This window comes from Pygocentrus nattereri, chromosome 23 (genome assembly GCF_015220715.1).
Source record: "Pygocentrus nattereri isolate fPygNat1 chromosome 23, fPygNat1.pri, whole genome shotgun sequence".
In the NCBI taxonomy this organism is placed as follows: Eukaryota; Metazoa; Chordata; class Actinopteri; order Characiformes; family Serrasalmidae; genus Pygocentrus; species Pygocentrus nattereri.
In genome coordinates, this window is record NC_051233.1 from 17,315,189 (window position 1) to 17,331,648 (window position 16,460).

General features: G+C 37.3%; 1 protein-coding gene across 1 annotated transcript; it reads right to left on the minus strand.

The window, feature by feature from the left end:
- Positions 1 to 6,844: 6,844 nt before the first annotated feature.
- cabp7b (calcium binding protein 7b) lies at positions 6,845 to 14,383 on the minus strand. The gene is made up of 5 exons (XM_017721152.2): positions 13,312 to 14,383; positions 12,071 to 12,214; positions 11,284 to 11,396; positions 10,815 to 10,962; positions 6,845 to 9,913 (listed from the first exon to the last, which is right to left on the minus strand). Exons 1-5 carry the CDS (start codon positions 13,418 to 13,420, stop codon positions 9,786 to 9,788), a joined length of 642 nt encoding a protein of 213 aa, XP_017576641.1. The 5' UTR covers positions 13,421 to 14,383; the 3' UTR covers positions 6,845 to 9,785.
- Between the last annotated feature and the right edge of the window lie 2,077 nt (positions 14,384 to 16,460).

Sequence of the window (16,460 nt, forward strand, 5' to 3'; positions counted from 1 at the left end):
TGTGTGTATATATATATATATATATATATATATATATATATATATATATATATATATATATATATATATATATATATATATATATTTTTTTTTTTTTTTTTTTTTTTCCCTTGTGCCGATGTCCAACACAGTTCAGGCATTCCCTACTCAAAACACACTCAGAAAAGCTGCCAGTTAATAGTTGAATCAGGTGTGTATGAGTAGTTAAATTACCAGACTGTGTAAAGGATTGGCGTGATAAACAGGACCAGAGTTGTGCAACCCTGTGTTAGCTTCTTAAAATTTACAGCTACAGTCATATCTTAAAATTAGCTGTTGGCTGCTATGACCTCGATTAAGTCTATGAGAAATATAAAAAAATTTTCTTTAGAGAGTCTAATACACAGAACATTATCAATAGAGAGTTCTTTTAAAACCATGGTTAGTTTTTACCCTTGACAGAAGGACTACTCTTGTAAAGTAGTTCAGTACATGTGAACTATGACCTGCAGTGTTCATTCATTATCCTGTTTATTCTTAAATATCTTTGCATTAACACATTATTTATAGTAGTTTTTTTAAAATATGGCATAACTGTTAGTGCAAATTTTTCCTTTTAACTTATCTGAAAAATTGACCACCCTCCTATAACTTGTGTATGCCTGTGTAATATGTGTTCCCCAATCTATTTCTGCATTCTCATTCCCACAGTTTTCTTAATTTCTTTCAGCCTTTGTTACGAATCGTCTGTTGTGAATCATTAAATCATTATGGATCACCCTGTATCCGACATTTTTCTTTTACATTTACATTTTTTTCTTAATTTATTTTGATGTTTGTTTGTAATATTTGAATGCCTTAATGATCCACAATCATTTTTACATTAGCTAATTTTTTTACATTAGGCTAATTGTGTACCTTTTAAAGCTGCACTTTGTAAGTAAGCAAATTTGGAGAATTGGTGAATGCACGTGTCCATGAGTTATATAAGACTCTACTCAGTCAGATGTTTATTCAGGCAATGTTAGCCAAATACATTTTATATTGCATTTGCAAAAGAAGATAGATGGTAGCATTATCTGAGAATAATGGCTAGCCTGGTGGCCTGATGAACTCTATATGAACTCTATAATATACTAATGAAAGCTGTACAGCTATAACAACTTAAAAATTAGCCAAATAATCAGCTGATATTAGCCTGCTAACATTAGCTACATACACCAATCAGGCATAACATTCTGACCACCTCCTTGCTTCTACGCTTATTGTCCATTTTATCAGCTCCACTTACTATATAGGGTCACTTTGTAGTACTACAGTTACAGAGTGTAGTCCATCTGTTTCTCTGATACTTTATTACCCTGTTCTTCAGTGGTCAGGACCCCCAAGGACCCTCACAGAGCAGGTACTATTTGGATGGTGGATCATTCTCGGCACTGCAGTAACACTGACGTGGTGGTGGTATGTTCGTGTGTGTTGTGCTGGTCTGAGTGGATCAGACACAGCAGTGCTGCTGGAGTTTAACACCTCAGTGTCTCTGCTGGACTGAGAATAGTCCACCAACCAAAAATATCCAGCCTACAGTGTCTTGTGGGCAGCATCATGTGACCACTGATGAAAGACTAGAGGAAGACCAACACAAACTGTAGCAGCAGATGAGCTATTGTCTCTGACTTTACATCTACACGGTGGACTGACAAGGTAGGAGTGTCTTAGAGAGTGGACAGTAAGTGGACACAGCGTTTAAAAGCTCCAGCAGCACTGCTGAGTCTGATCCGCAAACAACTTCACAAATACAAGGGTACATTGTGTTACATTACAAGGGTAGTGTAACTGAAAAATGTTGCTTGCATAAGTATTCAACCTCTGTGCTGTAGAAGTTTCACAATGGAGAGAGGTTGGACAGTTGTTCTACAGATTGCTGATAGCGAAACACCTTTCCACAAACACTTGCCCCACAGCAAGGTATAAGCCAATGGCATGGCAGAAATTTTGAAGTCACATCTGGGGTGGCCAGTCAGTTTACAGAGGGACACTGGCCACTTCAGCAACCCCTTTAAACTGCATGTTAATTAAACTTAAGTAGCTAACATTTGGCCTCTACTTGTACATCTTTAAAATAGTACATCTTTTTTGGATGAAAGACCCCCGGTCAGACGAAAAAGCATTCTGAGATAACGTTATAAGTTTAAATATGCAAAAGGCTACAAAATGATATCCAAATGTTATATACCCCAGTGAGCACTGTTGGGTCAATAGTGAGGAAACGGAAGCCACATCATACCACCCAAGCACTGCCTCGACAAGGCTGTCCCTCAAAAATTTAGCATCAGAGTAAATAGAGGACTTATGAGGGATGCCATATACAGGCCAACAATCACTTTGAAGGAGTTCCAAAGTTAAGTGTTTGAGACTGGAGTGAAGGTGCACTAATCAACAACATCAACAGCTATTTATACAACTAGCCTGTATTGGAGAGTGGCTAGGAAGAAGCCATTACTGAAGAAAAAACTCAAAAAATCAAAATACATCTGGCGTTTCCCAGCAAGCATCTAGGTAGCCCAGGTAAAATGGGCTAAGGTTTTGTGGCTAGATAAGACAAAAAAGGAGCCCTAGTTCAAAACACTGTGTGGTATACACCTAATACTAACGTGTTCCTCAACAAACAACATACCAAAAGGGATGATTGGGGGTGGCAGCTTGTGTGGATGTTTCTCAGAGGGCACTGGACGTGTTGTAAAAACTGAAAGCCAGATGCACAGTGCAAAATACAGGGAGATACTGCAAAACAAGCTGCTTCAGTCTGCTAAAATACTAAAGTTGAGAAGAAACTTCACCATTCAACCAAAGCAGGAGTGGTTGAACAACAAAAAGGTTAGTGTTTTACAAAGAACAAGTCAAAGTCCAGAACTCAATCCAATTGAGAATCTGTGGCCCTATTTAAAAATTACAGTCTACAAGCATCCTCCAACAACTTGAACTACCTGGCCTAAATATACCTACCTAAATATGCCAGGAAGAATGCATGAAAAGCATTCCGAAAAGTGTGCAAAACTGATAAAAATTACAAAGACAAGATATTTAATGTTCAATCGGATATAAACGTTTTTTTGCAAATATTCACTCATTTTGAATTTGATGCCTGCAACATGTTCCAACGAAGTTGGGACAGGGCCAACAAAAGACTGGGAAAGTTGAGGAAGACTCAAAAAACACCTGTTTGGAACATTCCACAGGTGAACAGGTTAATTGGAAACAGGTGAGTGTCATGATTGGGTATAAAGGGAGCATCCCTGAAAGGCTCAGTTGTTCACAAGCAAGGATGGGGCAAGGATCACCACTTTGTGAACAACTGCATGAGCAAATAGTCCAACAGTTTAAGAACAATGTTTCTCAATGTGCAGTTGCAAGGAATTTAGGAATTTATCAGCGCAAAGTTCAAAAGCCAGCATCTCTGATTGTATGGGGGTGTGTTAGTGCCCATGGCATGGGTAACTTGCACATCTGTGAAGGCACCATTAATGCTGAAAGGTACATACAGGTTTTGGAGCAACATATGCTGCAATCCAAGCAATGTCTTTTTCAGGTACGTCCCTGCTTATTTTAGCAAGACATTGCCAGGCCACATTCTAAAAGAGTGCAGCTACTAGTCTGGCCTGCCTGCAGTCCAGACCTGTTGGCACATTGAAAATGTGTGGCGCAATATGAAGTGCAAAATAAGACAACGGAGACCCCGGACTGTTGAGCAACTGAAGTTGTACATCAAGCAAGAATGGGAAATAATTCCACCTACAAAGCTTCAACAATTAGTGTCCTCAGTTCCCAAATGCATATTGAGTGTGGTTAAAATGAAAGGTGATGTAACACAGTGGTAAACATGCCCCTGTCCCAACTTCTTTGGAACGTGTTGCAGGCATCAAATTTAAATGGCAAAAAACAATCAAGTTTATCTGTTTGAACATTAAATATCTTGTCCTTGTAGTGTATTCAGTTGAATATAGGTTGAAAAGGATTTGCAAATCATCGTATTCTGTTTTTATTTATGTTTTACACAACGTCCCAACGTCATTGGAATTGGGGTTGTAGTAGGCTGAAAGATTTGAAGAAGCAATAATTTTCAGTTTTTAATGTTTTTAAATATCTGCTGACAATGTATTTTGATTTTGGCTTTACTTTAAGAACATATTTGTTTGTAAGAAACATAACAACTAAGTGTTATTTGTTATCCTGATGAATCTGATGACTTTTAAAGGGGTTGAATCCTTCTGAAAGGCACTGTATTTATATATGCTGAAACTGTATTTTAGATATATGTTATAATTTAATGAACAGCTTGAATCTGTTTTTATTACAGCTACTTTAGGCACAAGTGCAAATTTATTGCAGCTCTTCAGTGGTGAGGGATTCATATAACAGGAGTGTTGCAGTTGATTAAAAGCCAATAAAAGCAGACCAGAAACATCACCAATTTAATTTAGTTGCTCACGATACATTTACATGTTACATCAGCACATTTTAGCACATCATAGTTTCAGGTTATTGTCGCTATATCAATGCAGTTTACATACTTCAGATGTACATGGTGTTACAATACTGTAATACTATTACATGTGATAATATGAACTAGCTCATGTGACCAGTGTGTGGCTAAATCATGCTGTTATATTTTGCCAATCATGAATAGGTGCTTGAAATTGAAGCTGAATTTTAAGTTATAGCACACTTAGAGCAGTCTGTCAAAAATATTAGTTAACAAAATTTAAACAAAATAAAGTTTGCTATATTTGACATTATTCCCTCTAGAGCAACCTACCAGACACCCACCCACCCTGAGAAGTAAATAAGCATGTCTTAATACTATTGCTCATACTGATGAGTCAAAACAACTATAAGAAAATGCGACCATTATTGTTGCACTGAAGTGAATTGAAGTCATGATACGTTTGTGATGTCCTGACACCCTTTCAAAGTACATGAATTACAGTTAGGTCACAGTAAATTGTCATACAAGTATAATTTTGCATATTTTGAATACAAACACTGATTCTGACATCACACAGTACATCAACCTAGTCAAAACATTACAAACACATGCAGCTGCACTTTTTTGCAGCATAGATTACATCATTATTACTGTATCACACTCCATAAAAGTTGACTCAACAATGTATCACATCACCATTCTAGGCAGTGTGCTAGATTAGATTCATAGCCTGACTGATTTGATTTAAGGTAGCTTTGAGATGAACCAAAAGAAACTTAGTTCAACCCTGCTCAGTGTTGTCACATGTGAACATAGTTTCAGTGCATACCCCACTCAATAACAACCTTTAAACAGAAAATTAACATAATGTTTCTTGAGTTTCTGCGCAGAAAATGTAGCCTTGAGCTGAACATTAAGCCGTTTTGCTCAGCCTAACTTTTTTGCTACTTTAGCTTAATCCAAACATTGTTTCTTAGCACACCTCAGTGAGCTGTTCACACAACACAAACATTAAACTGCAAAAATGCACATTTCTCAAGGGGTTGTACTGTTTAGACCTGATTAGTATTGTTATACCTCAAGTTATGATCATGTCAAGAGTACTGGAAAAATGCCAGGGGGAAAAAGATATACATATATATATGTTAACCACTACACTACACACACACAAACGCACGCACACGCACGCGCGCACGCACGCACACACACACACAGGTGATTGCGTAGTGCAGTGGTTAACACCTCTGCCTTCTATGCTGTAGACTGGGGTTTAATCCCAGACTGGGTAAGCACCCTACACTACACCAATAAGAGTCCTTGGGCAAGACTCTTAACACCGCCTTCGCCTACCTGTGTAAAATGGTCCAATTGTAAGTTGCTCTGGATAAGAGCGTCAGCCAAATGCTGTAAATGTAGTTCCCAAAGGGTTCTTAGCTTGAACGCACATTTCTAGGAAAAGCCTTTAGTATGGAGGTTATTTAAACTTAAAAAAGATTATTCTCATTATCACATCTTATTTACAAATGGTTCTTTAAAGAACAATCAATTTAAATGTTCTTTAAGGAACCTAAAGTTATTAATGTATAGTGATATTCCAAAGAACCTTTTTGGTACCTTTTATTTTGAAGTGTGTAAGTGAACAGTCCCTCTGAAACTTTGTGACCCACATAGTCACTTACACCAAAATAGTGTCGGTAATAATAAATAGGACAAAAAATAAAACATGACTCAAACATGACTGGTATGAACAGAGGAAAATTTTGTCCAAAAAGATTATCTATATAATGTTTAAATCACAACATAGGTTACATGGTCTGATATTTAACAGAGTGCACAGACAGAACAACACCATCTCTCCTGCTCTTGAGGCACTGAGATTACAAATAGATACATAAGTCACGAACAGTTACATTTTCTGTCCATTACACAGAGGCGAGGGCTAGATGCATAGAACCATAATTCAAGAACATATGTTTGCGCACAAAATATTGCCTCTGCTTACTTTTTAAAGCCAAAAAGAATGCATTCTCACTCATTTTGTATAATGTCAAGCCTGCTTTTCTCATTCTTTCATTGGTGCTTTTCAATGGGTATCAGATTGCTGGGACCGTTGCTACATTTTGTTATAACAGATAGCTTTGGCCAATCCAGCAAAATTAACAAATGCAGCAGACTAATAAAGTGGTGCAATATAAAGAAAACTGGAGATTAACTTAATCAGCACAACAGAGTGAAGCTTTGACACAGTGTGAAGACCATTTCAACAACTAGCCTATACCAACTAGCATATCTCAAACCAATCAGCTTATTTGATGCCACTTGTACAACCAAATAAATGATTCCAAACAAATACATATTTAAAAGTTATATTTTTTCCCCTTCATGATCTGCATATGTAGTATGAGTCATTAACCTGTCATGCTGCATCTCAGAAATACCAAGTCGAAACAGAAAACATCTTTCTGTAAAAAAAAAACCCTGAGAATCTGTATTGGAGAAATTCAGTTATTTTATTTCATATAATTGCTGTGGTTCAGTCTTATTTTGGTCAATTTTGAATGGGAAAATTTGTGTCTAAGCTAATTATAGGATAATAAGACATGATGCACTCCAGTGAGGGAAAGCTTTGGGATTTTGAGTACATCTATTTCACACTGTTGTTCATAACAGACTTTTATCTTCATGACTGGATCTGTAATTTAACGCTACTGTGAGTTTCCACAAAGCCTCCATGGAAATCTGTGGGGCAGTCTTGCATACATAAAGCTCCCAGAGTGTGCCTGTGTTAAAATGCTAGTTGGCATTCACCTTTGCTTTTAGCTTTACTTCTAACAAGTAAATTCAGTTAGAAAGAAGTAAGGCTGATAACTTGCATTATGGTTCATTTGCATAACGAATTTCATATTTTGGAAACAGCCAAAATGAACAGTTAGCTTTCAGCTAGGAGTTATTAAAAACAAGCGAAGTACATTATGAATACATTAATTGAGTGATAAACCTGTAATCATGAAATTTCAAGGTGCAAATCAGAGATTTCTGAAATACTAATAAGGAAGTCTTTGAGGAAAGGTCCAGAATAAGAACTGACAAGACCAGAGATAACACTTAATATTTCGTGTACACTTAAAAAAATAGATAAAATCTTCTTATTTTAGCTTACAGTTGCATATAAATTAATAATCTAAAAGGTATGATCTTACAGACTCAATGAAAATAAATAAAAAACAGACATAAAAATGGCTTTTCTTACACTGCTGAATTTGATTTTTAGATGATGCCTAATACAGTTTATTGATGTTCAAATATTATAGAATTTATTTCATATTAAATTTTTGTATATTTTGTTTTTTAAACACCCTGCCGTTGAACAATGCAGTGAATACCTATTTTTGTGTATCATATTCTTTTAACTACAATTTTAAATATATTAACTAATTACTATTTAATAACTGTTTATTAACTGTTAATATTATGTTTTACTTTCCCAGTGTAACCCCTATGTTAAAGAGTTACACCTAAGAAGCTGTTAACAAATACTGGGTATATTCAACTTCAAGTCTTTTGAGCTTTAAAGTTATTGATTAAACTGTGATAAATTGTTGTGACTTTCAGAGTCATAATATATTGCAATACTGCTTTTCTACTACTACTTTTCTTTTATTGGAAAATAATAATTTTATGTATCACAAGCAGACAAATTTCTTCTCTTTTTTATGTCTATTACATTTTCATAGTAATTATGTCATTATTACATAGTAACAGCTTCGTTATAGCTACACATTTTAGACCCATAGCATTGAGTTCTCTTCTTACAGTGGAAGGATGGACAGAAACACCTATGGGCTTTTTCAAATCAGAAGCAGAAGTGGGGCTTGATTTTCTATGCTCTCTTAAAGATGAAAGCATTAAGTACTGTATGTTTGAAGGTGACTGTTGGTTGGTGGTATACCAAGGCTTTGAATGGTTGTTAGGAGTCCAATTTTGTTGTATCTTTTAATCATTTGTTGGATTCCAGTTATGGAAGCTGCTGTATTTTTACTTATTTTCCTTTGACTTTCTTTTTTTCTTAAAAGGATTATCTTCTATCTACTCAAAACTATCTTTAAAATAAATAACTTGTATTAAATGGCTGTTTAAACTGGAAATTAAACAAATCAATGAAGGTCTCTGACTTTTGTGCTTTTGTACAGTACTGTAGGTACACTTTGTAGGTTTATAATTACTGAATGTAGTTATATTTATAGGTTTTTAATTACTGTTACACAATTATTGACCACCTTCTACCTTATTCATCAATGATAAAGCACCACCATAAGACCACCGCTGACCAGATATTATTTAAGTAATGGATGACTAAAAGCACAGCAGTGACACTGACATGTGACAGTGACACTGTAGTGCCATAGCAGTGTATTTTTCTGGTGGTACAGCAGTGTTTTTGCAAACTATTCAGCCAACAGTAGTCCTACAGTCAAAAACTGACCTCTGAAGAAGGGCTAGAGGAGGACAGACAAATTGCAAAATGCAATTTACTGAATATCTGCAAGGTGTTCCAAGAAGGCAGGTGTGTCTCATAAGGTAACCAGTAAGTTCACAGTAAACCCCAATCGTGCTGAGAGTGGTCCATTACCCAAATAAAATCTGGTCAGTGGTGGTCCTTTTCCATGGTGGATGGGGTAAAGGGGGGTTTAAAAATTGTCCATCATATGGAATGCATTTTAAACCCTTTTTTAAACCTACAAAGTACACATATACTTCAGATGCACATAAAAAAAATTCTAATGAGCAAGACAATTTTATGAGATGTTTCCATTGATCTGTACACCTTTTTATTTGGGCTTTCAATTAATTATTATGTTTACTATGCTGAAAGATGTTATGCACTGAATTTACTTGATACAAAATGTCTACTGTTACCATATAATTTTCATAAATTACATCAACGCAATTATTAGCAAAAATACAAAAGTGAATGTCATTTTCAAGACATCACATTTTTCAATGTATGTTTTTAAACGTTCATGCCATCCTTCTAAAGTTTGCTGATACACTGGCTGAGTTATATCACATATCACACTTACTGTGAAACAAAACAAAACAAAAAAACAGAATTATCCTGTCCTTCTATGTATTGCTTTATATCACTATGTCAGTAAATCAGCTGCAAGAAGTGTGAAAAGAGATACGTGCATCTTTATCATATTCATTCATCCATATGAAATCAATAATTCAAGTGTGTCCCAGCATTTCACCTGTGTCCCTTAAATGTAAAAATACTGAAAAGCATCTGTGGACAAGAGTTGGTCTTATTGGACAGGGTTGCTCACTTCATCCCTCTTCGAAGCATCTGATTTGCTGCGATAAGCATGACACTGATGATGAACGCAATGGCAAAGGCACAAATCAAGCTCTTTCGCACACATGTGTGCTTGACTTGTTGCATGGGGCTTGCTTTGAGGACAGAGATGGAGAAAATGAGGCACAATGAGTTAAAAAAAAGTTATAAAAAACAGCTGTCATATGTCTGTGTGTCACAAGCATGCCTTCATATATTTATGCCACATTTATGCAATTCAGTTTAAAAGTCTTTTTAAAAATGACTAAGGACCAATTTCCTGGGCAAGGACTAAACCTCGTTTTGGACTACAATTGCAGTACCAAACTAGTCAAGACTTTGGTCTAAACAAGTAATAACTGTTCAATGAATAGGTCAGCTTAGAGGAATTTTAGTGTTTTTCAGTCTCTATCCTCTGAATCTGCAGCATATTGTTGATAATCATGGATTATCATGAATATGGAAAAGAACAGAAAAACTGGAGACTGAAAACATATGTATAATAGGAACCAGTGGACAGGTGCTAAAGCACACACACACACACACACAAACACACACACACACTGCAGCACTTCTGTTATAAATATGTTTTTTTGTCAATAGTTCTTCTGTTCAGAGAAAGACACTCAAACTATCATTTGTGGTAATCAGTTGTATGTTACAGATGCAGAGGATAGCTTTTAAGTGGAATATTCTTTTAAGGTCAAAGGAAACTGTAAAAAAAATAATTAAATCCCAGAATTGAGACTGAAACTATTCCTCTCCTTCTTGAACTAAAAGTGTCCTTTTGCTAAAAAAAATGCTGTCTAACCCATCATGCTGGCTGAAATACATTTTGGAAATTGCCCTGGTGAAGTTGACTTGACAGCTCAATTCGATTGACATGATAATTTGGTGGCACTCTGTAATGATATAGAGGCAAGCAGGTAAAAACACAGACAATGAATTCAATACAAGCAGTCAAGGTCATTTGGTTATTATTGTTGTGATTGAATTGTTTAGTGTGTGGATTCTTACTGTCAATATCAACTTGGCACTCTGGGCTGTTCATATGGCTCTCCTCAGTCATGATGATGTTCTCAATGTCCTTCATCGTCAAATGGTCGCAGAAAGTGTCATATAGCAATCTCTTTAGTTCATCCACTGTCAGCTTCTGCATATCACACTAATGAAATTATAGTCAGAAAGGGAAAAAAGACATTACCTGCAGCTTGCAGATAACAGAGGTTCTTGAGTGAGGTTTTGTGTGATAAATGACCAAATCAAAATGCCACTAAAGTCTTACTACAGTTCAGGTACACTGGATGTGAAATTTGCAGAAGCATAATATTGCAACCATGTTATTCATACATAATGTATGAATAGCTTGCAATTTCTAACAGCTCTCCAAGTCAATCACAGTGAAAAGGAGCTTGTTCCTTGCAGTAATAAAAATGACAGCATTAAAGATAACAGGTTTTTACTTCAGGGTCATAACAGTGCATACCTTCCAGAATATGGAGTCAAAGTCAGCTCCATGAAATTTGTCAGGCATGCTGGAGGCAGTGAGTTTAGGGCCAAGCAGTGTTACAAATTCTTCAAAGTCCACCTGACCATCACCTGTAGACAGAACAATAGGCCAGCTTGTCTACAGTGCTTTCAAATAATTGAAAGAGGTGTAATTATAAAATAGATTGAACTGACAAAGTTTATCCTTCTATTTTCAACCCTACCAACCATTTTTCATGACTATTAACTAACTGTGGAGTTTAAGGTTTAAAAGACTAAATCATGATTATAAATGATATTGATAAAGCCAGTTTACTGAGGACCTACTGTTTGTATCTCAGTGTGTAATACTACTAGTTTGGACTATTTTATTAAATGTATTAAAAAATTATTTGCATCTCTATTGTAACAAATGCTTGCACAGCCAACATGGAAAGGGGAAAAAAAAAACATTACTAAACTTAAAGTAATATAATGATAATTGTGAACTATTTCTATTGGTCCATTTGACACAAAACCTTGGATGGATGTAAAGGCAGCTAAACAGTGTAAAGCAAAAAAGCAAAAACCTGAAAAATATAACAATAATTTAATATGATGATGATGACATCTTCAGCTAAGCTTCCAGTAGCTCATGAATTCGGCTACTGTCACATAAAAACATTACATCCACAAAGTCATGAAAAGGCATGAGCATATGCATATGTATTCTTCCTGGTTAAACAACAACAACAATAATATAATAATAATACATTTATATGGCATTATGTATATAGCAGATATACCATCCATGTCCAGTCTCTTGATGATGACCTCCAGCTCCACCTCATTGGGCATGTATCCCAAAGACCGCATGGCTATGCCCAGCTCCTGCTTTGAGATGAAGCCATTCCCATCACGATCAAACACTCTAAAGGCCTCTCGGATCTCTGCAGAGTCACCGCATACATTAATGTTAACATTACTTTGCTGTGATTTGCTTGGAGTTGCAACCAGTTCCATGGGCTCTTGTAAAAGATGAAATATACTGATTTTACAGTAGTCCAGTGTTTCTTAACTACTATTTGCAATATGGTCTTCTACATATGGTCAGTTATCACATACAACATATTTTTTTAAAGACCGACAATTGGCAGGTGCTTACTATAGTCAATATTTGTTTTTTCTTTTAGTAAGTACATTTAAACTCAATTAATTTATTGTCCATGATATTTGATTGTGTGATACAAATGTGGCCGATATAGTTTAATTTGAAAAACACTGGAGCATTCAGCTTGAAAATACCTAGAGTGAATATGCCACTCTAGTACCTATGAAAATGATACAGGATGCACGTTTGCATATCATATAACTCTAACTTTAAACAATGAGCAGTAATTCCTTCACTCATTAAAATGACAGTGCACTTCTTTATTTCCCTTGATCCCTAAATACTCAGTGAATCCACTGACTGATCAAGTAGCAGACTGCCTTTATAGAGGTGAAAAATACCTTCTGTATCTTCTCTCCAAACATTAACATCCAAATAAGCATTCAATGTGTAGTGGTAATAGTTTCGGCACACTTTTTATGTTGAAGTAAAAATAGTGTTAAACGTGTTACTTAACAGAGGTGAGGCACCACAGTGTATACTGTTATCATTTGTTTAACATAGCCTCTGGTTAGGGAAAGTTGTAGATGAAAAACAAATCACAGACAAAATGAGCCACAGCTGCTCATTTTGAACAGGTGGAAAACTCATGCTGTCTCAAGCAGGGTAGAAAAGCAGCGGCTAATTAGATCTGTCTCTGATGTTATCCTCTGTTTTCCTACCACAAGACGGCTCTAGATCATAAACGCAACGGTTCTGAACCGTTACCCAAACGGCTTGACAATGGCGGTAGTCGCCATAATTAATAAAAATATTACGACCAGATGGAAACTGTCCACGGTTCTGAAATTTCAAGTTTTTCACCCAAACCTCAATGTAAAGGAAACTCATGAGAACGAATGAGAGCTCGAAGAAGAAGAAGAAATGATCACTTACCCTCCACTTCGTCCTCGGGGAGGGTGACAGGAGTCCTGTATGAGAGGATATCTGGAATAGAGCAAAGTCCCCTGTACATGAACCTGGAGGTCACGGCACGCACTGGCATTGCTGCGAGGGCAAACCAACACTGTGATCTTCATATAGTAATAGTAGTTGTTCGGTGAAAGGGTACTGCAACTTTTACTTTACATGACTCTCGTTTGTTTTTTGGCTCAATTGACTCAAGAGAAATGTATATAAATGTGTATGTTTTTTAGGCGAAATCACTCATTTTCCGTGACAGCCCCTCCATCGCATCGCATGGGACTTCGAAATTGTCGAGTTCAGTCAGATAAAAAATGGCGAAGGGATGCACATCTAGACAAGACATTTAATACTGAGGATACGTCTGGCTCAGACGCGTGCATATAGGTTTGCCGTTTTAATCCTTTTTGTTTATCTTAAACGAGCTGACTGCGATGGATAAATGCGGTGCATCGGTGCGCGTTTGGTCACGGCTGCTCCATCAGTTTTCCATTCTTGGAAAAAAGGCTTTTAGCAGGCAGACATATTAAAACGACGGCTGAACAAATGTCCGTGGAAGACAGTGGTTTAAGCTCAAAGGCTGAGTGCAAATCACATTATAGAAATGTCGATTCCATTCTCTCCTTGTTAACTCGATGCAATCCTACAGGTAGTTAAAGGATCGCCAGTTTATTGAAGTGTCTTGAATGCTACCAGTCCGCGCTGGGCCAAACATCTTTGTTCAAGTTTTTTTTCCACATCAGCTTTTCTCCTAGACGCTCTCAAACGAGGCTAATGCTGATTCGCTGTAAGGGTAACCGAGCAATCGACTCCTTCCACTGCAAACACCGTAAGAAATGTTTGTTTCATCCACCATCATGATGGACGCTAAGATAACGCTACAGTCCGTTCAGCATCGCTTCTTCTCTTGCGGTGTATTTCCTCAGCATGCGCACGCCTGATGCATGTTCCAACACCGTGAGATCCACAGGTCTGCTCGCCCACACACACACACACACACACACACACACACACACACACACTGTGAGTGTGTGTGGGGGAATGTGTTTGTGTAATAAGGAATAAAGGACGTGTGTGTGTGTGTGTGTGTGGGGGGGGGGGGGGGGGGGTATTACACGCTAGAGTCTACTAAATGCGCTTCTCTTTACTATGCATATGCATTTGAAGTACGACTGCGCAAAACGTGGGTGGAGATATCACACGTCCGGCTCCTTCCGCTAGATCTACTAAAGTTTGTGCTACATAGTCAAATGTCTGCGTGCCGCTGTTCTTTAGGTAGCGCTCTTTGGGTAGAATATTTTGATGGCCTAAATTACCCTATCAGAAAATGCTACCAGCACTAAAATCTATAGGTAGGATCATTTGATAGCCCAAATCTTCTTATCAAAAGACGTTACCAGCATTAAAAAATGATTAGGATATTTTAATGACCTAATAACCTTATCTAAATAACCTTATTAGGAAGTAAGTAATAATATCAAGCTGAATATGTACTGAATTACATTAAAAACTCAATAAAACTTTGAAAGCTCATGCCCAGTAGGACTTGGTGCGTAGGATAAATTGTTAGAACACACCAGTTTACATCGATTTCCCCTGCTTTTGAAAACCAGGTGTAAATTTGGGCAAGATGTGTTATTGAGAGATTTCTTTGAACAATGGCAGCAGGCAGAGGCACCAGCCTCGAACGTGTGCTAAAAGACAGGATAACAACCCCCCCCCCCAGGACAACCCTGTTTAAACTCTCGGAAATGTATGTACTTTTGCGAGAAGATGCCGTGATGAGACCTCAATAGGCATGCAGTCCGTTGTCACAAGCTTTGCTTTTTCAGCCAGAGTAAAGTAACTTCCAAGTAGAATGTTTTGGTGGAAAGGATTTCATTCATTGACACCACTATCTCTTCATCACAAATTTAATTTTCAGTTAGTGGGGTAGTTTACCTGATCAACTGTACTTCTGGTTGTGGGGATAAGTGGGTTGATGTGTGTTTGTGAGTGAGGCGTGGTGTGTGTGAGGTCATGTTATAAAGAAGCAGAGTGTATGTGTATGTACATGTACTCTATAAGACGTATGTACTCTAAGTGGGTTGGAGCATATGTGTGTGTGTGTGTGTGTGTGTGTGTGTTGTAGCATCAGTACAGAAGAAAACCATGAGTCTGGAGTCTGGAGTTTACCACATGATATTTCCAGCTGTTTACATGCCTGCAGATGTGTGAGTGTAAGTGTGGCCCTATGTGGCTGCCTGTCAGACCCTTCAGCACACCCACAACGGGCACTGTGCAGAGTCTGACAGCCTCTACACACAGTCTCACTCTCTGTGGCTATTTCACATCTGTTAAGTTTCCAACAGCCTGGGATCCCCATCCAAATACACTTGTGTTAACAAGTGTTATTGTGCATTGTGCACTACTGCAAAGCTCTGGCTCCAGGTTGCTTTCTGCATAATGACTGGCAGCACACTGACACAGAAATGTGGAAAATGTTTGTAGAGTTCAGGCAGAACCACAGGCACTTGTGACAACTGTATTCACAAAGCACTCATCAAGTTCAGAAGATACAGCCAGAGTAGCATACACTGTTTAGTAACCTTACGAAGTTAAATTAAATCATTTACTTCAAATGTAAAGATTGAGGGAATTTGAATATGATGTGTACACTGTGTGACACTAACCATTTAAAAGTATACTCTGCCCCCCCCCAAAAAAAAAGTGTCTGTTGCTACTTCTGTTGTAAATGTGCTTACTAGCACCCTGAGTGGTGCCACAGTATGCTCTAGTGTGAGATTTTTTTATCTAGAAGATAAAAAAGACTAGAAAGATTAGAAAAACCTTCCTTTGATCATGCATCTTGAAGGTGGGAGGAAAAATTACAACTGCTTTGGGGTTTTTTGGGGGTGGGCAAAAAGTGTGTTGTTTGGTGAATACAGAAGCAGGGTAGATAGCGAACGTGTAACTGAAGTAACTGGCTTCAATCATAATTATCATTACAATGAGAGTGCATCCCTCAAACAGCAGAAATTATTCACCAGTTGAGGAAGACAACAACCTCAGGCTACCTTACCTCAGATTGGCTTCTATCTTTGCCTGAAACGGGTAAAAAGGGTTAAAAACACATCTCTGGC